Source organism: Neovison vison, chromosome 7, assembly GCF_020171115.1.
Source record: "Neovison vison isolate M4711 chromosome 7, ASM_NN_V1, whole genome shotgun sequence".
NCBI classification, from domain to species: domain Eukaryota; kingdom Metazoa; phylum Chordata; class Mammalia; order Carnivora; family Mustelidae; genus Neogale; species Neogale vison.
The window spans coordinates 41841098-41866893 of record NC_058097.1 but is presented as its reverse complement, the minus strand read 5'-3'; the positions used below and the strand labels follow the sequence as shown (position 1 = coordinate 41866893).

The 25796-nt window shown below is 47.3% G+C and overlaps 1 protein-coding gene across 2 annotated transcripts; it reads left to right on the top strand.

Annotated features, from left to right (window-relative positions):
- The first annotated feature begins 17468 nt into the window (after positions 1-17468).
- ZNF792 (zinc finger protein 792) lies at positions 17469-24678 on the top strand. Of its 2 annotated transcripts, XM_044256297.1 has the most exons (4): positions 17469-17708; positions 20183-20309; positions 20813-20935; positions 21558-24678. In XM_044256297.1, exons 1-4 carry the CDS (start codon positions 17616-17618, stop codon positions 23063-23065), a joined length of 1851 nt encoding a protein of 616 aa, XP_044112232.1. In that variant the 5' UTR covers positions 17469-17615; the 3' UTR covers positions 23066-24678. The 2 variants fall into 2 exon arrangements, with proteins under 2 accessions (XP_044112232.1, XP_044112230.1); XM_044256295.1 differs by lacking the exons at positions 17469-17708; positions 20183-20309 and adding an exon at positions 21131-21182 and having other exon boundaries at positions 20858-20935.
- The last annotated feature ends 1118 nt before the right edge of the window (positions 24679-25796 follow it).

Below are 25796 nucleotides of genomic sequence, written 5' to 3'. Positions count from 1 at the left end.
GGCAGAGGCTTTAACCCACTGAGCCACCCAGGTGCCCCTCTATTCTCTATTTTTAAAATCTCTCATTTAGTATTTCTTAACTTTGCCTAACTCTTGGTTTAGTTCTTTTTCTAGTTCTCTAAGTTGCAAAGTAAGGTTGTTGATTTGAGATCTTTTAATATAAGCCTTCTTCCTTCCCTCCCTCCCTCCCTGTGCACGTGCCCATATGGGCAGGAGGTGGAGGGCCAGAAAGAGAGGAAAAGAATCTTAAGCAGACTGTGCATTGAGCGTAAAGCTTGACCTGGGGCTTGATCTCACAATCCTGAGATCATGACCTGAGCCAAAATCAACAGTTGGACACTTAAACGACTGAACCACCCAGGTGCCCTGTGTTTTTGTTTTCTTTCATCTTGGGTGTTTTCTAATATTCCATGTGATTTCTCCTTTGTTCCATTGATTGTTTAAGCATGTATTTTTTAATTTCCACAAATATGTGAATTTTCCAATTTGCCTTTTGTCAGTTTCTAACTTCATCCTTTTGAGATTAAATAGTTTGTATAATATCTTTTGAAACCTATTAAGCTTTAATGTGTGACCTAATGTGGTCTATCATGGAACTGTCCCATATGCACTTGAGAACAATGTTTTCTCTTGATGGTGGCTAGAGTATTGTGTTGTTCAAGACCTTTATTTTCTTAATGACTTTTTTCCATTATTGAGAGCAGGATATTTAAGTCTCCAACTACGGTAAAATTATTTTTTCCTGTCAGTTTTTGAGTTTTATATTTTCTTGGTCTGTTAATAGTTTTATAAATGTTTATCGTTGTTATACCTTTTGCCATATAAAACCTTTTATTAGGATAGAAAAATGTCCAAATTTATGCTGTATACTTACTTGTATGGAATGTTTTTCCATCCTTTCACTTTCCACCTACTTGTGTCTTTGGCTGTAAAGTTAGTCTCCGTAGACAGTATATAGTTAGATAACTTTTTGAACATCCATTGTGTCAGTCTGTGTCTTTTGATTGGAGAGTTTAATCCATTTACATTGACATAATTATGATGAGGGATTTACTTCTATGATTTTGCTATTTGTTTTCTCTATGGTTTTTTTTGTCCTCCATTTCCTATATTACTGTCTTTTGTTTTTTTTATTTTTGTAATGTGAAGTGTTTTAATTCCCTTCTCATTTCCTTCTGTATATATTCTATCGCTGTTTTCTTTGTGGTTACCATGGAGATTATCTTGAATATTCAAAAATTATTGACACTCTGGGGTGCCTGGGTGGGTCAGTGGGTTAAAGCCTCTGCCTTCGGCTCAGGTCATAGTCCCAGGGTCCTGGAGTAGAGCCCCACGTCAGGCTCTCTGCTCAGCGGGGAGCCTGCTTCCCTTCTTCTCTCTCTGCCTGCCTCTCTGCCTACTTGTGATCTCTGTCTGTCAAATAAGTAAATAAAGTCTTCAAAAAATATTTTAAAAATTAATTTAATTCATTTTTAAAAACTAATGTAATAGGAAACAGCCATCCTTGCCCCTCCAAGCCTGAGCAAAGGAGGGACAGGCGGTGGAAAGCTGGCCGCACCAGCAGATGCTCAGGCCACTAGAGGAACAGACAGCTCTGGGTGGGATACAGCTCTCAGAGGGAGCCCACTGCCACCAATGAGGCTCACACGTCCATGCGACAAGCCCACTGGGGCCACTCTCAGCTCTTTCGTTCGCTGAGCAAAACACTACCTACTCTGGGGAACCAGAATTCTGTCTGCCTTCAGCTCAGGTCATGATCATGGGGTCCCGTGATCGAGCCCCACATCAGGCTCTGTGCTCAGTGGGGAGCCTGCTTCTCCCCTTGCCTGCAGCTCTCCCTGCTTGTGCTCGTGCTGTCTCTCGCTCTCTCTGTCAAATAAATTTTTAAAATCTTGGGGAAAAAAAACTACCTATTCTCAGAAACAGGAGAAAAAATTGGTCTGACTTAGGAAACTCTGCACTCCAAACACTTGTAAACATTTCAGTTGGAATGTTGTGCACATTTCAAACAAATCTACATGGATAGCAATACAACTAAATTCTAAATGACACTTGTATTCGTTTCCTGGAGGTGCCATAAAAATCACAAACTTGGGAGCTTATGATCACAGATTCATGATCTCAGATCCCCAAAGTCAGGGCCTTTGCTTCCTCCAGAGGCTCTAGGGCAGAATCCCTCCCTGCCTCTCCCAGCTTGGGGGTGGGGTCCCAGTGTTCCTTGGCTGACAGTTTTGTAACTCCCTATCTCCACCTCAGTCTTCAAATGGCCTTCCCCTCCCCACTGTGTGTCTCCCATAAGGACATTTTGTCACAAGATTTAAGGCCTGCCTATATAATCCAAGATGATCTCATCTTGAAATCCTTAGCTTAATTACATCTGCAGAGACCCTTTTCCCAAACAATGTTACGCTCACAGATTCTGAGGGTTCGGCTGTGGACATATCTTTTGTGGGGGAGGGGCACCATTGAACCTAGCTTGTCACTCCAGAGAAAAGATGGTTAATATCCACCAAAAGAAATGTGCAAGAAAATACTGGCTTTATTCACAGTAGCCCCAGACTGAAACAACCCAAAGGTTCATCCACAATAAGTAGGGTCTCTGGGTGGCTCAGTCGGTTAAGCCTCTGCCTTCAGCTCAGGTCATGATCCTGGGGTCCTGGGATCGAGCCCCACAAGCTCCCTGCTTGGTAGGAAGCCTGCTTTTTCCTCTCCCTCTCTCCCTGCTTGTGTTCCCTCTCTTGCTGTGTCTCTCTCTGTCAAATAAATAAAATCTTAGAAAAGTGAAAAGAGCTCTCCCAGCTCATTTTATAAAGCTAGCATTACCTTGATACTAAAATACACTATCTCATTAGAAAGGAAAATTATACTCATAAGCATAGATGCAAAAAAATCCCCCCAAATATTAGCAGACTGAATCCTGCAGTTGGGTTTATGCTATGAATGCAAGGACGGTTTAACAAAGAAAATCGATAAATGTTATTCAATATATTAACAGATCAAAAGATGCAAAAAAAAGGCATTCCAAAAAATTCAACATTAATTCATGATTAAAAACTTGTAGCAATATGGAAATAGAAATGGAAAAGTACTTCATATACACTATAAGTGTTAAACCAAAAAAGGTAACTCCTAGAAAGTGGAATGTAAGATATAATGTATAGTAAGAGAAAAGGTAAGAAAATTAGAGGATAGGGTGCCTGGGTGGTTCAGTGGGTTAAGCCGCTGGCTTGGCTCCGGTGATCTGTGATCTGTGAATGGAGAAACAAAACTTTTCTTTCCTTTCATTGGGATGCGGGAGATGGTGGGAGGGAAGCCATGGGAGAAGGGACAGTGTAGCTGGTGTGTGTGTGTGTGTGTGTGTGTGTATGCATGCAGTGGGGGGAGAGGGTCCTGGGTTGGAGCCTCAGAGAAGAAACATGGGATGGAGGCAGAGCACATCATTCCACATCCCTCCTCCAATGTCTGATGAGGGGGAGGTGTTTGGGGACCCAGGAAGGAGAAGGATTTCTACCCAAGATGAGTAAGGCACTTGACAGAAGAAAGAGCTGGAAGTTCCTACTGAAGAAGTCAACACCTGGAAGTTTTCTGACCTCTTCAAAGAACTTCACAGCATTGAGGGCCTGGGTGGCTCGGCAGGTTGAGCGTCATCAGACTCTTGGGTTCAGCTCAAGTCATGATCTCAGGGCCATGAGATCAAGCCCCAGATGGGGGCCCATGCTCCGGAAGGAACCTGCTTGAGATTCTTCCTCTCCCTCTCTCTTCCTCTCTGATCACCTTGGGCCTCTCTTTCTCAAATAAAGAAAGAAAATCTTTAAAAAGAACTTTACAGCATTTCATGTGAGCAGAAAATACATCCAGACTTTAACTTCCTTTTTCTGCACCACAGAAAAGGAACAGGAACAGGAGAGGAACAGGAAAAGGGAGTAGGACACAGAGCGTTGGCCATTGTTTGAGAAGACGAACCCAGCTCTCTTCTATAGTGCTGACAGTGTGTCTACACATGCCATCTCTCAGGGCTCTGTGCCCACCCCAGCACTTGAGTGCCCAGGGCTGGATTGCTTTTCTCTCTCTGCATATACCCCTCCTCCCTCCTCCCCCATTTAACTTGGCAAATCCCTCCACTTGATTCGTGATTCATTCATTCCATAAATTTTTTTTCGTTCCATAAATATTTTGTTAAAGTGCAGGCGATATGATAGGAATCAGTGTCCTTGCATTCAAGAACGCTATAATGACATTGTTATCATTTTGCTAGCATATACTGAGAATTTAGCGCATCCTTGGTGAAAATTGTGTCGAACACGAGAAATCATAGAAGTCAGTGGACATTTAATAGAAGATTAACTGATAATTCTAGAATTAAAAAAAAAAAAAACAACCCTCAATTTGGGGAAGATCGGAGGAGGAAGGACAAGGCGAAAGTCCCGGAAATGCTCCGGAACAGCGAGTGAGGAAAGAAGTCGGCTATTGCCACATCCCGGAAATAGCACTTAGCAAATGAGGACATTTCGTAAAGTGATTTCTTGTCCTAAATTTGCCTGACTCATCCTGCAAACTCCAGCTAATCCATTCACCTCCCTGTCACTCCGCTTCCCACATCTGTCGTTAACCTAGTCTCAGCCTATGCGGTGGGTCTAGGTACAGTGCGAATGAAGTCCTGTACCTTAAAGGGCAGTGGATTACAAAGCGCCTTATCAATGGGGAAGGAGAAGGGTTTTTAAAAGTCCCTCCTAGGGGTGATGGGGTGGCTCGGTCGGTTGGGCAACTGATCTTGATTTCAGCTCAGGTCATGATCTCAGGATCCTGCGACCAAGCCCTACCTCCAGCTCTGCGCTGGGTGTGGAGCCTGCTTAAGATTCTCCTTCTCCCCTTCTCTGCCCCTCCCCTGCAAAGAAAAAAAAAATTTTTTTAAGTTCTTCCTAAAAAAAAAAAAAAGTTCTTCCTCATGGGGCTGAGCTCCTCTGTCCTCCGGGTACTTTCTTTCTTGAACTCCCCCTCCCTGGTTCTACCATTCCCAGGGAGGGGCATGGGGGGACTTCTACCCCCAGCAGGGGTGCCTGGTGTTAGTGCCAGGGTCACTAGCCTTGTGCATGGTGCTTCCTTGGCAGACACTCTGCAGGGGAGAATCAACATGTCTCCTGCTTTCAAGGTGTCAGCCAGGAGACAGCGTCATGACCAGGGATCACAGACCAAGAGGTACTGCCACCAAGCAAGAGGCAGGGGAACTAGATTTTCTGCCTGAAGAATGGCTGTTTGCAGCCATCTTAGAAGCCATCTTAGAAGCACTTTGAATATGCGAGAACACTGCCTCAGAGTTTCACATTGGCCCTGACTCCACCACAACCCCGGGGGTCCCAGAGGTCTGGTCTTGCATCCCAGGAGAGCCCCAAGAATAGTACTTGGCGTCCTTCTCCAGTGTCTACTCCCAGGTGGTGTGCCTTCTTCCAGCACAGCTCTGTTCACATGCCAGGCTCTCTACAGTCAGGAATGAGCTAGATTTGCAGAGAATCTCATCCTCGGGTGTATGTGAAAATCCTCAGGGGAGCCTTCAACACTCTGGCCTCTGGGTCATTAAAATCAGACTCCACAACACCTTTTGGGTCAGAGAGGCCAGGACACTGCAGCCTCACCACCTGCACACCCAATGCCAGATCATAATTTTGCTTTTGGCTCCTCCCAATATCACTTTTAGCCTCATGACCTGTTTATTTACTGTGTCATCGTGTATTTATTCATTCGGAAGACTGTTCTTACAGCCATAGTGGGTCTTGGCATTGAGTAAGATCTGGGGTTGTGTCAATAAGTAAGATGTGTTCCTTGTGCCGAGTGAACTAATGAAATATTTCTTCCTGCAGATAGATCTCACTGAGCAACCATCATAACTAAACCTTTTATATCTAAGTAGAGGTTTTTGCAAATGCTGTAAATTACCTCCCACCCTTCCCCTATGTTGTAGCTAGCAATATGAAGGACAGAGAAATTGGGTGGCCAGGCCATTTCACAGTTTTTCAGCCTTAGGAGACTCAAAACTCCTTATTCTTCACCGTTTGCCACACTGGATTAAACTTTGACTCACTCTGGATGACCTATGCACCCCAGGGCTGGACTCAGGCCTGGACGGAAGCCATCCCACACAGGGAACCCAAACCAGGACAGCCAAGGGGAACTATTCCCTAGTGTTTTCCTTTTACCCACTTTCCACTCAGCCTGCTGTCCGTACCTGCTCCTGTGGTATGCACCACTTCCTCGGGGTCTGCTCCGGGTTGACAGCATTCAAGGACTCTGCTGCTCCTGTCAATAAATTCGAGCAGTATTTTTTATTTGATGGATCCTTCGGCGTCAACGTTTAATTTGAGAATCACCTAAGAAATGATAACAACTAATGGCATTTCTCTAGTGCTTTAGAACTTACAAAGTGGTCTCACATACAGGATCCTAGGCAACCCACATCCGAGACACGAGGAGCCTAAAGCCTAGAGGGAAAATGCATGGCTTAAGGGAAAGTTAAACCCGGAATTAGAATCCAAATCTTCAGACTTTTCTGTGACAAAACTTCCATGTTTCCACGGAAGACGTTCTATGAGAGAGAGAAGGTTTGGGAATGATGGCAGGGGATCGGCAAGGTGTGTGACAAGAAGCATGAGGAGTTCTGTAGAATAAGGGGAATCTTATAAGCTAGTAGACATTTTGTAGGAGAATGAATGAAAAACTAAATATGGAGGGAGGAAAAAGGGAGACGTGTCTGTAAAATGATGGGAGGGAGCGATGAGATCGTAAAAGAGAGAATGAGGACACAGTTCTCAGACACTCATGTACACTGACCAGGAATGGAAACCAGGAGCTCTCTCTTGCTGTGTCTGGAAGAGTGTGTAATGTTTGGAAGCAGGTAGGCTAGACCTTGGATGATTGCTGCCTTATCAATCACGTGTCATCAGGATACTCTCTTTTTAAAAATTTTATTTATTTAATTATTTATTTATTTGAGAGAGAGAGAGAGCATGTGAGTGGGGCAGAGGGAGAGAGAGAGAATCCTCAAGCAGACTGCCCGCTGAGTGTGAAGCCCGAGGAGGGGCCAATCCCAGTACCCTGAGAGCATGAAGTCAAGATTCTGACACTTGGAGCGCCTGGGTGGCTCAGTGGGTTAAGCCTCTGCTTTCAGCTCAGGTTATGATCCCAGCATCCTGGGATCGAGACCCACATCGGGCTCTCTGCTCAGCAGGAAGCCTGCTCCCCCCCCTCACCTGCCTCTCTGCCTACTTGTGATCTCTGTCAAATAAATAAATAAAATCCTTTAAAAAAAGAGAGAGTCTGACACTTAACCATCTGAACCCCCCAGGCACCCCAAAGTCCGGTTCTTAGAAGCAATCTCTTATCCTAGTATCTTCAGCAAAGTTCTGCTTCCCTGGCTGAATTCAGACAGATAGACAGCGATGGTATGATGAGTGGCTCCGGAACAGAACTGAAGGACAGGAATCTGGACCAGGTACTCTGATTTGATTAGATTTAACCCTGTTCACGCCCCTGTTTCTGATGGTAGAGGAGATGGCATTGTCCTTGGGGGGCAGTGGCACACCAGTGATTAAAGTTATTGCCTGCTGAAATGTAATGCCTGATGAGAAGCGCTGATTGCCAAGGGTCTCCATTTCAAAACACATCTGCTCCAAATAAACTTATCACCAGCTGTAGGATGCAGCTACTAGTAAAATAACCAGATAAGGAACTAGGCACCCCCACACCCATGAAGTTCTCCTTTCTGAAGACACTGGGTGATGGTGAAAACTGGCATTTCTTGGGGCACCTGGCATTTCTTGGTTTTGGCTGAAGCCATGATCTCAGTATCGAGAGATGGAGGCCCGAGGTGGGCACCCTGCTCAGTACAGAGCCTGCTTTAAGATTCTCTCCCGCTGCCCCTCCCCCTGTGTATGCGCTCACTCTCTCTCTCGTTCTCTAAAATAAATAAATACATCTTAAAAAGAAAACAACTGATGCTCCTTGCGTGACCCTGCGTCAGTCTCCTGTGCCCTGATTCCCACTCCAATGCTTCAAATTAGCCAATATAGAGTGACCTCGTGAAACCCCAGAGACCCCATCCTCAGACCCTAATAAAGGCAGAGCCTCAGGGCTGTGTTTTCTCTCCTTCTCTGTCTGTGACCTCACTCTGAGGCCCTGGCATGCCAAGACTTGTGAGTTATTAGTCTTGTTTTTCAAAATTCCCCGACGGTTTTCCATTAAGTGCATCCTGCAATCAAAGAAAGAGCAACAAGATCCAATCCAGCCACAATATGGGCCCTGCTGGGGGAAATGTCTGGGGCTCCCTACAAATAATATGGGTCTGGCGAGGGCCTCAGGTGTTCCTCGCTGAGAACATTACCTTCAGACATGCTGAGACCAACACAACACCTGTAATCAAGATACCTGTGCTGAAGCGTCTCTGGGGTAAGGCTCTAGATGACCAACCACATCATTATCTGCGATAACTGTGATTTCTGCGGCCACAGATCATTTTAGCAAAAATTTAAAAAGGAGTATAATGAGGTCTGTTGGTTGCTTCAAAGTACACAAAGATGAGCTCAGGGCTTCAAATTCTCAGCTCAAGGTCAAGGTAAGGGATAGACAGCTTTTATGGCTGTCCTAAAAGAAACCCTTATTTCCCTCCACCACCAAGTTGAGATTTCTGAAACCTGAACCCAAAGTCTAATTCTGGGATGGCTGGATTATGATACAGATCCAATCCCTAACTTCACATGGTCTCATGTTAAGGCAAAAGCATCTCAGAGATTGGAAATCCCAGGGGTTATAAGAAAACAGCTGGTTGACTCAGGGATGTGTATCGGCTGTAGTTGGGTTATATGAGAGGGAAAAGGAAGATACAGAATGTTCGTGAATAGTGTGGCGACTCCATTTAATCCTCAGGGACTGGAATCCCGAAGAGTGGTCCCTGTGAGCAGAGGGTGGCTTGGCTGAAGTTTTGGAGAGAACAGTGAGAAGCCATGCAATGCTGGCATGTAGTTTGGGGTTCAAGTCTTGCAAAAATGGATAGCACTATCTTTTGAGTCAGTTGTTGGTAAGAACTTGTGTATTTTGAAAGGAACAGCATCAGAAACACTCCTAGCATAAAATGTACAGCTTGATTACTAGTCACTTGGTGGCTTTATATCCATTTTCTTCTGAATGTTCATAGCAGATGAGCCAGGACGCAAACCCATGCCTGAGCCCAGACTCGGAGATATGAATATCACTGTCCTTCATCTCCTGAGATGGCATGAAAACAAATTTCCTTAAGGACGTACAAAAATATACTAGTAAATTAAAAACATAAATGACAAACACTAATCTTGGAACTATAATTTGCAAAGACAGGCTGAAAAAGAGGGAGGACACCTAAAAAGAGATATAAACCCCCAAAGAAATCTTAGAAGTAACCTGAGAGGCACTGTTTCCACACCACAGACAATAAGGGATCAGACCCAAGCACCTTGACAACCAACTCTCATGAAAAGTGCTAGGGAATTCTTTTTAGATGACTTGAAAGGGGATTTCTAAATTCAATGAAAAGAATTGAGAAGGAGATAGTAATACTTTGAAAACAGTCAGTAATAAAGAGGCACTAGGAGACTTCAACAGACATTTCTCCAAAGAGGACAAACAGATTCCCAATAGACACATGAAACGATGTTCAACATCACATCGTCAGGGAAATGCAAATCAACAGTACAAGGAGAGATCACCTCACACCTGTCAGAAGGGCTAAAATCAGCAACACAAGAAACAACAGGTGTTGGCAAGGATGTGGCAAAAAACTGTTGGTGGGAATGCAAACTGGTACAGTCACTTTGGGGAAAAAAGTATGGAGGGTCCTCAAAAAGTTAAAAATAGAATTAACTATATGATCCAGGAATCCCACTACTGGGTATTTAGCCATAGGACACAAAAACACTAATTTGAAAGGATACATGCACTCCTTTGTTTACATTAGCATTATTTACAAGAGCCAGGTTATGGAAGCAGCCCAAGTGTCCATAAACAGATGAATAGATAAAGAAGGTGTGGTACACACACACACACACAACGGGATAGTATTCAGCCATAAAAAGAATGAAACTTTGGGGGCACCTGGGTGACTCGATTGATTAAGCTTCCAACTCTTGGTTTAAGCTCAAGGGTCCCAGAATCCAGCCCACAGTTGGGTCCATGTTCAGTGTGGCGTCTACTTGAGATTCTCTCTCTCTCTTTCTCTGCCCCTCCCGCTCATGCTCGCTTTCTCTCTCTCTCTCTCTCTCAAATAAATTTAAAAAATCTTTTAAAAAAATGAAATCTTACCATTCCAATTATATGGATGGAACGGGAGTGTATAATGCTTAGTGAAATAAGTTAGGCAGAGAGAGACAAATACCATGTGATTTCACTCATATGTGGAATTTAAGAAACAGAACAATGAACAAAGAAAATAAAGAGACAAACCAAGAAACAGACTCTTTACTAGAGAGAACAAACTGATGGTTCCTAGAGGGAAGATGGGTGGGCAGCATATGCCATTACATATTTCTAGAACCCAATGAATAGGAGACTTAGCCCAACACAAAATCATCCCAGGGAAGAGAATTCATCCCAGATAGCAGAACTTGGGATTCTCACAAGGGCCTGCACTTTAGTTAAGACTAGGAAATTTATTATGTGCATAGACAGTAGATCGCTTTTGAGCTAAAACTGTGAAACTGAATAAAAGGAAAAGTCGCTGAACATGGAATCAGGAGGCCAGAAGGGCGGGGCTCTCATACCGTATCACTCCTCACAGCACTTTGCAGAGCCAACAGGAAGAGACCTACTTTGCATTTTCCAACAGGAGGAAGCCTCCTTTACTACCCCAGGATGGGGAAGAAAGATTTCCTCCTTGCCCAGCAACAGCCCAGCCAATGAGAGACTGTCACAACTCAACTAATGAAAAGGTACTAGACTTTGGACTCCCTGTTGACTCTAATGGACTTTTTGTTTACTATACCCTCTCCCAACTCCCCCCTTTTCTCCATAAAAGAGCATTCTTCTCCTTTGTTCTTTGGACTTGCCTGTGGGGTTTTTTTTTTTTTAAGATTATTTATTTATTTATTTGACAGACAGAGATCACAAGTAGGCAGAGAGGCAGGCGGAGAGAGAGGAGGAAGCAGGCTCCCCGCTGAGCAGAGAGCCCGATGGGGGGCTCAATCCCAGGACCCTGGGATCATGACCTGAGCCAAAGGCAGAGGCATTAACCCACTGAGCCACCCAGGCGCCCCTGGACTTGCCTATGGTTTTGCTGTAGTTTGCCAGTCTGGAGTTGTAATTCTCTGCAATTCCTGAATAAACCCATTTTGTTTGTAAAATTACTGGCAGTTTTCTTTTCAAGGTTAACCCAAGCCAGAGATTCTAGTGAGTATTAAGTGTCGGACTCCAAGTTACTGAACCCAGTAGAACAAAGAAGGTCCTACACATACTGAGTGAGCACTGAATTATAAGAGAAGCCCAGAGACTTCAGATTTACACAAAATATTCAGGTAAAACAAGTGGGGACGTTGGAAAAACCCTTGAGCATGACAGTCTAGGTACACTGTTGATTTTCACATAGAAGGGTGAAAAGGGCTTGGGAGTTACATACAGGGGGTCTGCCGAAGAAAGCAGAGTGTAAATCAACCATGATGAAAGAAGTGGTGTCAGAGGGTATAAAAGCAACAATAGTGTTGGGGTTGGGAAAAATAGTACGCATTTTACAATTTTATTTATGGCTCGTAATTCTTGTACAAATTGGCAATCCTTTCCATGAGACAGGTAGGGAGGGTCAGAATTGAGCCAGGTTTGTAGGACACAGAGTCAGTGTCTACTGAGAACTGGAGAACTGCATGTTGATCTTGCAGAGCTCAGAAATGGACCCATACAAATGACAAATGAGCAAAAACAGTTTGATGGAGAGAGGGTAATCTTTCCAACAAATGGCACTGGAACAACTGGACATCCCCACATGAAAATAAATAAGTAAAGAAGGAATCTAGAATCTAGACACAGACCTTTCATCTCCACAAAAATTAACACGAAATTGTTCACAGTCCTAATTTTTTTAAGGATTTTATTTATATATTTGACAGAGAGAAATTACAAGTAGGCAGAGAGGCAGGTAGAGAGAGAGAGGGAGAAGCAGACTCCCTGTTGAGCAGAGAGCCTGATGTGGAGCTCAATCCCAGGACCCTGAGATCATGACTCGAGCTAAAGGCAGAGGCTTAATTGACTGAGCCACCCAGGCGCCAATACAGTGTGAAATTTAAAGCACAAAACTGCAAAACAAAATCTGAATCACCTTGTGTTTGCCTGTGACTTTTTATATACAGTACCAAAGGACAAGCCTAAAAGAAGGAAATTGATGAACTGGGCTTCCTTCAAATTAAAAACTTCTGCTCTGTGAAAGAGACTGTCATTAGAATAAGAAGACAACCTTCAAATGCGGAGGGCATTTTGTACAAAATGTGTATCTGATAAAGGACAGTGACTAAAATGAAGGACTTCTAACTCGACAGAGAAAGTAAACCACCCAATAAAAACTGGGCAAAAGGCTGAACAGACACCCCCCCAAAGAGACACAGAGGGCGAGTAAGCATATGAAAAGATGCTCAGCACCACATATCTTTAGGGAAATGCAAATTAACATCACAGTATCATACCACTACACACCTCTCAGAATGCCACAATCCAAAACACCAACAACACCAAATGCTGGTGAGGATGTGGAGCAACAGGAACTCTCATTCATCGCTGGTAGAAATGCAAAATGGTACATTGGCTTTGGAGACAATTTGGCAATCTCTTGCAAAACTCAATAGACTCTTAACACAACTCAGCAGTTGCTCTCTGTGGTATTTCCTCGAAAGAAGCTAAAACTTCTGTCCATACTCATAAACTTGCATATGGATGTTCATAGCAGCTTTATTCATAATCGCAGAAACTGGAAGTAACCAAGATATCCTTCAGTAGGTGAATGGAAATGTAAACCATGGTCTATTCAGACAATGGAATATTACGCAGTGCTAAAAAGAAATGAGCTACCAAGCTATGAAAGACTTAGAGGAAACATAAGTGTATACCACTAAGTGAAAGAAGCCAATATGAAGAGGCTAAATAGTGTATCATTCCAACGAGATGCCATTCTGGAAAAGGAAAAATCATGGAGGCAGTAAAAAAGGCCAGTAGTTCTGAGGAGACCCTGGGGGCAGAAGGGGTGGATGGGTGAGTAGATGGAACACAGGGGATTTGTTTATGGCAATGAAAGTACTTTGTATGCAAGTATAATGGTGACTACAAGATGTAGAGGTCACTTTTAGGCAAAGAGGCTTGACCAATGGAATGTACAAAGGGCCCATAGGGACCCCCCAGCTGAATCCAGACAGGCCCATAAGGTGACCCACCTCAAAATCTCCACAGGCCCTAACTGACCACTGGGCTACTTACAACCAGGCAGTTACCAAGAATGGAGAATTCCATCCATCCATACCTCTTCATCTCCCTCCTTTAAAAACAGTCCCCACCCACTGCCTCCTTGCCCATGGCCTCTCCTCTGCTGTTCTGCCCCTTCTCCACTGCGGTGTATCAATACATGACAATCTCCTGTTCTGCTTCAGATGAACACTTTCACGGCCCACGCCACCGGCTTCCATCCAATTGTTGCTCCACATCTGGGGGCCTCATCTGATCTGGAGAGACACCCCATTTAGACACCACATGTGATAAATATTTGTCAAATCCCATAGAAAGTGAGGCACGTAGGTGAGGTCTGAGGACCCAGAGGGGGACCTACAGGACCAGCCAAGAGCATCCTTGGCTTTGTGCAGGAAGGAGATCAAACACGAGCCCTCAGGAAGTAAGAGCAGAGTTTATTGAAGGTGTAGAGAGTAGATGCAGAGAGAACATCTGGAAGACTCGAAAGGAAAGGAGAAAGAGTCATACATTAGTATAAGTACTAAGTATTTATAAGTACTAAGGAGTATAAGTACTAAGACTGAGATTGAGGCAGTGACTGGGTAGGGTTTTGGGGCTGTCACATAAAATAGATGCAAGGAGTGTTGAATGTACAAGAGGAGTAAAAAAAATGCGTATTTGGTTAACGAATTGATGGATTGTCTTGAAACTTGTGATACGCTCATCCATCTCTCTTTATAAAAAGGATTTATTTATTCATTTGAAAGAGAGAGAGAAAGAGTGAGAGTCGGGGAAGGGCTAGAGGGAAAGCTAGAATCTCCAGCAGACTCCCGGCTGAGGGCAAGCCGGACACAGGGCTCGACCTCACAACCCCTGAGACCATGACCCAAGCTGAAATCAAGAGCCAGATGCTTAACTGACTGAGCCACCCAGGCGCTCTCAGCAATCTCTTTTCCTCCTTCGGTAAACCCTGCTTCCCTTCCTTTTCATTTGGACCACGTAAATGAGTTTGGGGCAATGAAAAAGGGATAGAAGGGACCGTGAGATTATGTCCTCATTATGTCTTCATGTCGTGCCTTATTCTGGTACAGCCTCCTTGGGCTTTGGTTTCCAGTTCTCCAGGAATCAGTGGTCCCTGGTGGGCTGCATGTTTGAGTAGTGGACTGATGGAGCCTTGATGAGGACAAGGCCTGGTATCCTCCAGCTGATGGACCTCAAGGATATCTCATGATCAGATATTTGAACCTGGCTTTGGCTCTTCTGAAGGCCACAGGATAGTCAGAAGAGGGACAAGTGTTGGTTCCTGTGACAAAGATATTCTCCTTGACCAACCTCTGATTAGGCTCTTCTGAATTCTCTTCTCAATGAGGCCCTGACGTTCAGACTTCCATGTTACTGTCTGCGTTGTAGCAAGAATCCCAAAGTCAGTTTGACCAGAACTACCCTCTGTATCTGATCACTGGTGATATCTGATCAGGTCCCTCGTTCCCCAACACCCCCTACCTGACAGCTGATAATCCCAGTGGGCCTTCAGCAAGAATCCTGTTAGGTTTAGCCAGAACCTCTCTTACCCTTCTATGTCTTCTCTTAGTAACTTCCCGTCCCCGAGCCCCCACCTGTTCCTTGACTATAAATTCCCACTTTTCTTTGTTCTACCTGGATCTGAATCCCCCTCTCTCCCTATAAGCTCCTATGGCAGTGGTCCTTATACCTGGCACAATAGGGCCTGAGAATTGAGTCTGCCTTATCATTCCTCAGCAAGTGTCTTGAATAATTTTTTCTTCAATGCCTACGAATTAGACACGAGTGATGACATGACACCCTGTGTAATGAACTTGACACCATGTCATTTCCATGATGTCCACTCAAGCCTGAGGTGGAACATCTAACCCTGATGTTCTCCAACGTTGAATCATGTGGCCTGTAAGAAGCTGTCCCTTACACAATAGGCCTACCTCTTGTTTATGAAACTCTCCTGCGTGTTTTTCTTTCTGATGTATTTTAAATAATAAAATAGCCAAATGGTAAAAAGGGTGCTTTCATGTAAACATTATCACCATCACCCATGCCGTTTTTTGCTGAATTAGGGAGTCATTATTTTGACAAATATCCCGGTTATCCTGTACAGAGCTGTCTCTGATTCGCCCTCCCACAGTGGGACTGGGGATGACAACACTTTTGCTGCTGCTGATGGCTCTTACCTACATAGCAGTAAACACGTTTGGGCCCTGTTACATACCAAGAAACAGACACAAAAACACACGCACATACCTGCGCGATCTGGGCCCCACCTGCAGAATTTCCGAGTCCCTAGGTTTGCGTTGTAGCCCAAGACCTTGCTGCTGCTGCTGGTTTGAAGAGCACTGAATTATAGCTACGTTCACTATGAGTACACAGACCCCGTAGATCAGGTGTTGATTTTTCATTAGTCAGTGTGAACCTGGGTCCTCCAGAAGGTCTGAATGTGTAAGGGCCTACTTAGCCAGATCAACTCCACGTCAGTGAAACCGCCATTTTGTTGTTTGTGCAGTAAAACTTATACTGACCCTGTCCCCCTGCCACCCTAGAGGAATTTACATAGAAGCAAGTCTGGGAAACCAGCAAAATATGGTCGACCAGTACCTGATAACAGAGCCCAAACACAAGGTCGGGTCAGGTCAGGGGGAGATAACAGAGCCCAGAATAGGAGGAGTCTGGCCAGGTGGAGACATCCAATTCATAAAGCGCACAGACTCTCTCTGTAACCACCAAAGAATGTAAACCCCGCCTTTTGGGCGCCAAACTTGGGGCCCAATTCTGACCAGAGTGATAGGTTCCTTCAAACAGCTACTACAGTGTAAATTGTAATTTAATTGCCCACCTGCATGTGACCTAACATAACTATGCAACTTCCTCTGTGTGTGTTACAATCTCATTGGCCAGGTTCAACTACATGGCTTTCGCTTTATAAAAGCTAGTCTGTGAGCCTACGGGTTGTCGCTCTCTCTGTAAGAGACACTGGAGCCAGTCGGTTTCATCCTCCTTGCTGGCGGGAAACAAAGCTTTGCTTGACCTTTGCTTTGCATCAGTGTCGCTCCTTTGATCACGCACCCCATCAAAAGGTGCAGGACTCACCTGCACCCACGCACAAATTGGTCTCCCGTGAGAGTCCCCTAACTGCGACTGTGACTTGGCTCCAGACAGAGCAGTCTGGGGCCGGCCAGTGAAGAAGATAAAGCTGCGGGATCCCCCAACACCAGAAAACCAGCAGGAAACAGCGAGAAGCAGGAAACCTGAGCACGCACCGCCCCTCCGCGCTGACTTCTCCCACCTAACACCGCCCCTAGGGGGGCGCGGCTTCCCAAGCACCGCCCACTCGCACTGTTCCGGACAAAACCGCTCCACTCCACGGCTCCCCACCTCCCGCACCACAACCCAGCACCGCCCCCTCGCACCACCCTTCCAGCTCCGCGTTCAGGCAACCACCTCCTGTCACCCCGCCCGCACCACCATCCCGCGCCCCCGCGGAGGACCGTCCCCCAGACGCATCACTACCCAGCGCCGCCGTCCCAGCACCACCACTGTCCCCTCACACCGCCGTCCCAGCACCACCACTGTCCCCTCACACCGCCCTCCCAGCATCGCCCCCGCTCCCAGCACAACTACTTAGCCCCGACGCCCCCCAGAGCCGCTCACTGAGCATCTCCCCCACTACCGCACCACCACCCGGCAACCTCCCCAAACCGCCACCCAGCACCGCCTCCCAGAACCGCCCCCAGCACCCCCACAATAAGCACCGCCCCCCAGTACCCCACCTTGCACCGCCCACCAGCAAGGCAGGGGGGCGGGACCGGAAACGCGATCCGAGGAGACTGAACCTGGAATCCGCCACGGGCGCCGGGCCAATGACAGCCCGGGATCGCAGGGCCGCTCCGGGCCGGGACTTCCTGCGTTCCAGGCCAGCCAGCCCGGCCCGAGTCGGGGGTCGCGTGCCCGCGTCTCCCGCCCTTTTCGGAGCTAGGGGGCCGAGACCGGGGGATGGGCCCCTGCTCCGCCCGGCGCCCCGGAGACGCGGGTCCGCCAGGTCCGCTCGCGCCTCGCTTCCTGCACGCCCGCATCAGCCGGAAGCCCCAGGCCCGCCGTGCCGCGGGTCAGGCGAAGCTGTTCGGTACCCGCCGACAACGCTGCGAGCCCCGGAACGGATGGCGGCACTGGGCGCTGACCCGTCTCCGGCGGCTCCGCTGCGAGCCTGGGCAGCGATGGTGGTGGCGGCGGCGCTCAAGGCCCCGGCACAGGTGAGTGCACAGGTAGTCGCCGCGACCCCCACGCCCTAGTGCCTGGCGCCGGGACCGCGGAGGTGGCCTTGTCTGTATCTATCCTCTCTCATTTCTCCTCGGCTTTTGAGTCTGGGGGAGCTGGAGGGGAGCTACGCGCAGCCTGGGGTGCTGGATCCAGGCCGCAAGTGGTACCTCCAGAGCACTTCGCATTTCCGAAATCTAGTGGCAGGAGGCGAGGAGAGGTGTCCTAGACACAGGCACCGGAGTGCGCATATGCTTGGCGGAGAGATTGAGCTGAGTGTTTGGAGAGCAGGTGGGAGACGGTGAGGCACGGAATGGCGGGCTGAGAGCTGTTCTGAGGGTGTTGGGAGCCATAGACGGTTTCGAGTAGAAGAGGGAGGCGATCTGACTTGGGTCTTGACGGGCTCCCTGTGGACGAAGAGTGGAAAACGGACTAGGGGATAGGATGGAGACAGGGAGGGCAAGGAGCGCGTTATTGGAGTAGCTCAGTTGAGTAGTGCAGGTGGCTGGAGGCAGAAGTGATTGGATTGTGGATCCCTCTTTGAAGTCAGGCCGACCAGATTTTCCGAGGTGGAAAGTGAAAAAGAGAAGGGATGGTTTTTGGCTGCAGCAGCTGGAAGGATGGATGCGCCATCAACTGAGATGGGGACGTTGGTTCTAGAAGGAATTTTCAGTATAAGAACAGAAGTGAGGTTTTGGCCCTGCTGAGCTCTGATGTCCCAGAGACCCCTGAGTGGAGTCGAGTGGGCAGCTAGACACCGGATCTGGTGTGTGAGGGTGGTATAGGTCACGTCAGGAGAGGCCTAGTACACAAAGGCACAAAGGCCAGACCATATATAAAAATAGAATTCTTACCCACAACCTGCAGGGACCTGCCCAGGAAACCAACCTCTTTATCAGCAACAAAGAACCCAGGACTCTGGCCCGCTTAAATTACACTCACAGGAAGCCAGATTGCTATCTCTAGTGACAATCCAGAAACAGAACCTTCTGTAACAGTCCACCCCACACGACTAGGGCTGGATTAATAACTGCCAGCTTCTCTAATTTTTGTTCCTACTTCCAGTCTGGGACCAAGGAGAGAAAACCCAACACGCATGCCTAACCAGTCAGTAGGATGCCCCGCATCTAGCTAGCCTGCCTACAGCCTCTCCTGGCCAGCAGGCCCCCAGTCAGGGCACATATGAAGCCTTCCCTTTCCCACTAAAAGCTTTCCCACTCCTCTGCCTGCCTTTGAGTTTGCCAAAACATGAGCGGCCGGGACTCTCTCTTCTTGTTGCAAGCTCAGTATAAATAACCTTTGCTCTTCTTAGTTGGTTAGTCTTTCCACAGTTAAAATATCTAAAATATGGTATCTGGTGCATGGACAAGAGTGTGGTTGTGTGTCCAGTTCTAGAGGGTGAACCTTCAGGTCATGGTGGCAGTGGTGTTAGAAGGAAAGAGGCCCCTTGTCAAGTGGGGCCTCTGATCGGAGAACAGGGTCTCTCGCTGGGACACCGTGGTTGGTTTGTTGGGAGTCATGGAGACAGACATGGAGGAGTAGTTGTCCAGGTGAGGGGGGGAAGGCAAAGGGGTCTGGCAGATGGTGTAGATATGGGAGGGATGGGTAGGCTTAATAGTAATGAAGGTAGTATTACAGCGAGCCCTAAGCTGGTGCTTGTTCACCACTTTGCATTCTCAGCAGTCCCTGTGGTGCCCCTTGATGGGGCCCAGGGGTTTGCATTTGGGTTGGGATATTAACTCAGTGGCAAATGGGGTCAGCTGGGAGTGGGTGACCCTGAGGGTGGGGATCGGAGAACCCATCTGCAGCATAGAAGAGGAAGAGGCCCGAGGGTATCTGGTGTCTGTGTGGCTCTGCTTGGCTCAGGTGGAAGCTAGGAAAATGCTGGGCGGGGAGCCCTTCAAATCATGGGTAGGTGTTGCTCTTGGCAGTGGGAGCCATCCAAGGGTCTGGATGGGATCATGGTTGTGTTTGCTAAGAACGTTCTGGTTGTCGTGTGCAGAGTGATGACATGTGAGGGTCTGTAGCGATGCTGTGATGTGGGCTGGGATGGGGAGAGCGTACAGTGACAATGGGGATGCAATGGTGAGGTCCAGACTCTGAGGAAGGTGCAATCCAAGAAGTGATACGCATATAAGGAGTGAGTGTGAGCTGTTGGCCCCAGGGCTTTGGTACTGGCCACTAAGGGAGGAGATTGAGTCCATGTTTGTATATGGGAAGGATAATGTTGGTACATGGGAGGGGCCCACAGAGGAGGGCGTTGGGCCCTGGTGTCTCTCTGCCCCCCTGCCTATTGATGCTGTGGACTGACACAGAGGTCAGGTGAGGCATAGAAAGAACAAACAGCGGTGGAGCCAGGGCCTGGGATCTCCTCTGAGTTGGGAAGCTGGGGAGGAAGGGGAGCAGGGGACAGACGGGAGTGCCTGAGGAGAGAAGCTGATCCTGGAATGAACTGTCCCCATTATGGCAGGGCTGTGTGACCTTTGAGGACGTGACCATTGACTTCTCCCAGGAGGAGTGGGGGCTCCTTGATGAGGCTCAGAGGCTTCTGTACTGCGATGTGATGCTGGAGAACTTTGCTCTAATAGCCTCGCTGGGTAAGGCCTTCACCCCCACTAAGTGTCCTGAGCTCGTTTCCACCTGTCCCCTTTTCTTTCATTTGGCCATCCGTATTGGCACCGCTTCTTTCCCCACTCTCCCAGGCTATATGCTGCAGGTTCCGGGCCCAGGCCCAGCACAGTGTCCCAGCCCCTCCCGGAGCAGCACCAGTCCTCATTTCCGGCCCCTCCCCACAATGCTTTGCAGCAGCTGCAAAGCATTGTGGGGAGGGGCCGGAAATGAGGAGTCCTGCTCGTGGCCCAGTGGATCCCAGCGGGCTTGGCCACTCCCTGCCTGGGTGATCACATCCTTTAGCTAACGTTTCCTGGGGCCTGACTGCCACAATGCTGATGCGGTTCCCGCTTGCCATGACCACTGGGATGTTCTTGCCTTACCTCTCTTGTGTGTTCCTGTTGTACTCTTTACTTTCTTTCTGTGGCCTGTCATCAGGTGGGTCACCTGGTCAGGTGCTGGCCACTTACTTGCCCTGTCTTTCGTTCAGGACTGACGTCTTTCAGGTCTCACATAGTTGCCCAGCTGCAGATGGGGGCAGAGCCATGGGTGCCTGATAGGGTGGACATGACGTCAGCCATGGCAAGAGGGGCGTACAGTGGACTTGTCTCTGGTGAGTGGGGGATGGGGGGGCAGGTGATGTCACTGCTGTCTTCAAATCTCACCTGCAGTGTTTCCTCGCATTCATCATTATTTTGGTACTGAAGCCATTGTCCACATCTCTCTTCTACCTTTCCTTTCCTGCTCTTGACGCACAGCCCACTTGTTTCTGCTCTGACTTGCGTCCCCTGGCTCACTTTTTACACAGCTCCCTCTGAGACTGTCTCCAGCGTGGACCTACACTTACTATGTCATGATAGGTGCGTATTCCCTTTCATAGTCCGTAAACATGAGCTGCTCAGTTGCAGTCAGACTTTACTGGGCCTGGACCCACCGTTCTGCAGGGGACTCATGTGTTAGCAGTGACCAAGGCTCTGCCACAAAGCCTTTAGAGAGGAGGGAGTTGGAGACCCTGCCTTCTGTCCCAAGACTGAGCCCCATCCTTGTGTCCTTAGGCCTGGCAAGGCCTCCCCTGCCACACACGGTACTGCGGCAGACCATTCCTTACCCCAACGTCAGGCTCTCCTCCTGCCAGCAGTCCCAAGGACTCATGGCAGGGTCAGGTATGATTTGTCATGGGCTGCTTCCTTCCCTCAGGGATCCTGGGAGCTTCACCAGCATTTCTCTGCTTTCAGGTTTTGGCTGTGGAGCGGAGGGTGAGTGTACTGTGTCTGCAGAAGGAGTGTCACAGGACAGGAAGCTCAAGGAGGCTCTGTGCAACCAGAAAAACTACTCCCGTGATGCACGTGGCCTGCCCATGAAAGACGTTTTGCACCTGACCGAACACCAGGCAACACTTCCCAGGCAGAAACCAGATGCGTGTGAGGCTACTGGGAGAGGGTCGGAGTCCAGTACAAACCTTCAGCAGCAGCAGAACATAGACAAGTCTGGCAGAAGGGATGAGGACAGGGCCTCCCTTGTGAAGACCTGCAGAGATGACACATCAAAGGATCCTCTCACAGTCAGGGGGGATGGGAAGGACTTTGTGGGCGGTAAGGCCACATCCGGCTTTCTCCAGCGCCAGGTCGTTCACAGAGTGGAGGAGCCTCCCAAGAGCACTGGCCCGCAAAGTCATAACAAGTGCAGTGAATTTGGGAATGCTTTCTCTGACAAGCCCGCACCTGTTCGGCACCAGAGAACCCACACCGGGGAAAGGTCTTTTGAGTGCAACAAATGTGGGATATTATTTAGCCATGCCTCCGGCCTCTCTCAGCACCAGAGAGATCACAACAGAGGAAAGCCTTATGAGTGCTCCGAATGTGGGAAGTTTTTCAGCCGACACTCTAGTCTCATGAGACATCAGAGAGTTCACACTGGGGAAAGCCCTTATGTGTGCAGCGAATGTGGGAAATTCTTTAGCCAAAGCTCCAACCTCATTCAGCATAAGAGGGTGCACACTGGAGAGAAGCCTTATGAGTGCCGTGAGTGTGGGAAGTTCTTCAGCCAGCGGTCCAATCTCATTCATCATAAGAAGGTCCATACGGGCAGAAGCGCTCATGAGTGCAGAGAGTGTGGGAAGTCTTTCAACTGCAACTCCAGCCTCATTAGGCACTGGAGGGTTCACACTGGAGAAAGACCTTATAAGTGCAATGAATGTGGGAAATTCTTCAGCCGCATCTCCAGTCTCATCCAACATCATATCATCCACACTGGTGTACGGCCTTACAGGTGCAGCGAATGTGGGAGATCCTTCATCTGGAGCTCTGACCTCAAGAAGCATCAGAGAGTCCACACTGGGGAGCGGCCTTATGAGTGCAGCGAATGTGGGAAATTGTTTAGCCAGAGCTCCAGCCTCCATAGCCATCGGAGACTTCACACTGGGGAACGGCCTTATCAGTGCCCCGAATGTGGGAAATTCTTTAAGCACAGCTCCAGCCTCCATAGCCATCGGAGACTTCACACCGGTGAGCGGCCTTATGAGTGCCTCGAATGTGGCAAAACCTTTAGCAAGAGGGCTACCCTTGTCCGGCACCAGAAAATTCACACGAGAGGAAGGAGTGCAGAGAGTGTGCACCCTCCTCCAGCACAACGATGTGCACAGATGATAAGCTCTGAGAACAGTCCTGATGAGGGGGCCATCAGCCAGAGGGTGAACCTTGTTCATCCCAATGTCCACAATGGGCAGAGTCCCTATGAACGCTAGTTCTGCTGGAAGCTTTCTGGAACAAAGTAGCATATTTCTCACCATGGGCTCTACCAGAGCTTTGCCACTGTGAGTGTTTGAGGTAGAAGCCATGGAGCTCTGGCAGGTCCTCCAAGAATATGTGTCAGCCAGTCCCTGCGTTCGGACCTCTTTTCTGAGAGAGAATCCCAAGTAGCCTGAGGCCAAGGAAGATGTCATTCCTTCCCTCTGTGACCAGCGTAGCTATGGACATGACCCATCTTTGACTGTGAAGACCTGAGCTGGGTTCTGCTGGCAGCTTGCAGAGAAGGTTTCCCTTCTTTCAAAGACATGGCTGATCTCATGCGATGCTCATGATGGATTTATCCAGACTCCACATTACCCATCCCAACAAGCACCTAACTCTACATTGCCTTAATGATCAAGCCACCTATAATCTGATGTGTTTTGATCATTGGGAAGTGGGTTGAGAATGCAGTTAAGGTCTACCAAACAAAAAGGTTTCTAAATGTATTGCCTCGGAGGAAGAGCAGGATGGTGGAAAGAAAATAGCTCTCGTTTCAGATTTGGCCTCCTTTGTGTTGCTAGTCAAGGTCTCCTGGGAATGATGGTAAGATTTTGTGGGCCTAATGTTGGGATCTGAGTGGCTTGAATTTTTGTGAACCAGAGATGACCCTGAGGACAGGGCAGTTGTGACAACCTCCTCTGCATCTGGGAGCGGCATGAATAGGACCCCATGTTTCCACGGGATGCCTCTCGTTCCCTAGCACTGTTAAGTAGACACTGTTTACCTGCACCTGCCAAGGAGCCATTTGCCTTGAAGTTTACCATCTGGTATTCAGGTGTCCTGTTAGGTTTACTGGCCCAATTGAGACCATAATTGGTATGGAAACACTGGGTGTGAAACTAGAATAGGCGAGTCTGTAGCAAGCTAAAGGGAATGTACCTGTTCTAAAAGTACATCCACAAATGTTCCTTTGAATGTGACTGTGCAGTATTCAGGCTTTGCAGAAATTCTCAGGACCTCCAGACCTCTGTTCTATGACTTAGGTCCCTGACAGAGCAAATATCTATAAAGGTTTTGTGGGTAATAAGGCTCCCTGCGGTAATCGCGCCACAGCTGTTGCTGCTTTGGCGGGAGAATGGGGCTGGGAGAAGGCAGGTCTGTACTCCAGGGGTGTAGCATTTGTCACATAGCCATTTTTCCTGCCAAGGCATGAGAGAGAGAGAGAGAGTCAACGTAGGATTGCCAGGTCCTCTAATTTCTGACATGAACGAGAGATCAGATTTTTATGTGCAACAATTTCTTTAAATCTTTGTTGAGATACAGTTGTCATGCAGCAGTCATCCGTATTTAAATCTTTGTTGTCATGCAGCAGTCATCCGTATTTGATCTGCACTGCTTAAGAAGTTTTTCAGTATGTATACACTCAGGGAACCAACACAGAACCGGGACAACGTACCTATCCATCACCCACAAAGCTACCTCATACCCTTTACTATCCCTCCTTGCCTTCCCAGTAAACCATTGATTTCCTTTTCTTTCTTTCTTTCTTTCTTTTTTTTTTAACTACAGATTTGTTTGTCTTTCTTAGAATTTTATACAACTGGAATCAAAAAGTATTTATACCTTATTTTTGGTCTATTTTCTTTCACAACATAATCATCTGGAGAATTACCCATGCTGTATGTGTGAACGGGTCATTCTTCTTGCTTTGCATAGTGCTCTCGAGTGAATTCATCAAAAATTTTTATGCTTTATTTTTTAAATTAAAAAATCTCTGGTAAAATACAGGTAACATAAAATTTACCATCCAGACCATCTCTAAGTGCATAGTTCAGGAGTATTGAGTACATTCATACTGTACAGCCATCACCACCATTCACATCCTGAGCTCTTTTCATCTTGCAAAACCAAAAGTCTGTAGCCATTAAACGATAACTCCAAAGTCTCTCTCCACCGCCAAGCCCCTGGAAACTGCCGTTCTACTCTCTGTCTCGCTGAACTTGACTACTTCAGGTACCTCCTATGAAGAGTCATCTAGTATTTGTCTTTTTGTGGCTGGTTTATTTCACTTAGCATAATGTCCTCAAGGTTCATCCGTGTTTTATGCCATTGTCAGAATTTCTTTTTAAGGCCGAATAATATGCCATTGTATTTCTGTGCCGTATTTTGCTTATTCACTCATCTGTCAATGGTTATTTGGTTTACTTCCACCTTTTAGCTGTTGTGAACCATGCAGCTGTGAACATGGGTGTACAAATATGACGCGGGGATTGATCCCAGGACCCCGAGACCACTACCCAAGCCGAAGGCAGCCAGCCTAACCCACTGAGCCTCCCAGGTGCCCCACTAATTATAAGTTTATTCAGATATTCTCTTCTTGGTTCAGTCTTGATAGGATTTGTGTTTCTAAGGATTATCTATTTCATCTAGGTTCCATTTTTTTCGTGTGTGTGTACGATTGTTCGACGTACTCTCATAATCCTTTTTATTTCTGTAGAATTTGTAGTAATGTCTCCACTTGTATTTCTGATTCTAGTAATTTGAGTCTTCTCTCTTCTTTTAGTCACTCTAGCTAAAGATTGGTCAATTTTGTTAACTTCATGAAGAACCGTCTTTTGGATTTGTTTGTTTTTCTCTATTTTTCTATTCTCTATTTTTAAAATCTCTCATCTTTATTATTTCTTAACTTTGTCTACTCTTGGTTTAGTTCTTTTTCTAGCTCTTTAAGTTACAAAGTAAGGTTGT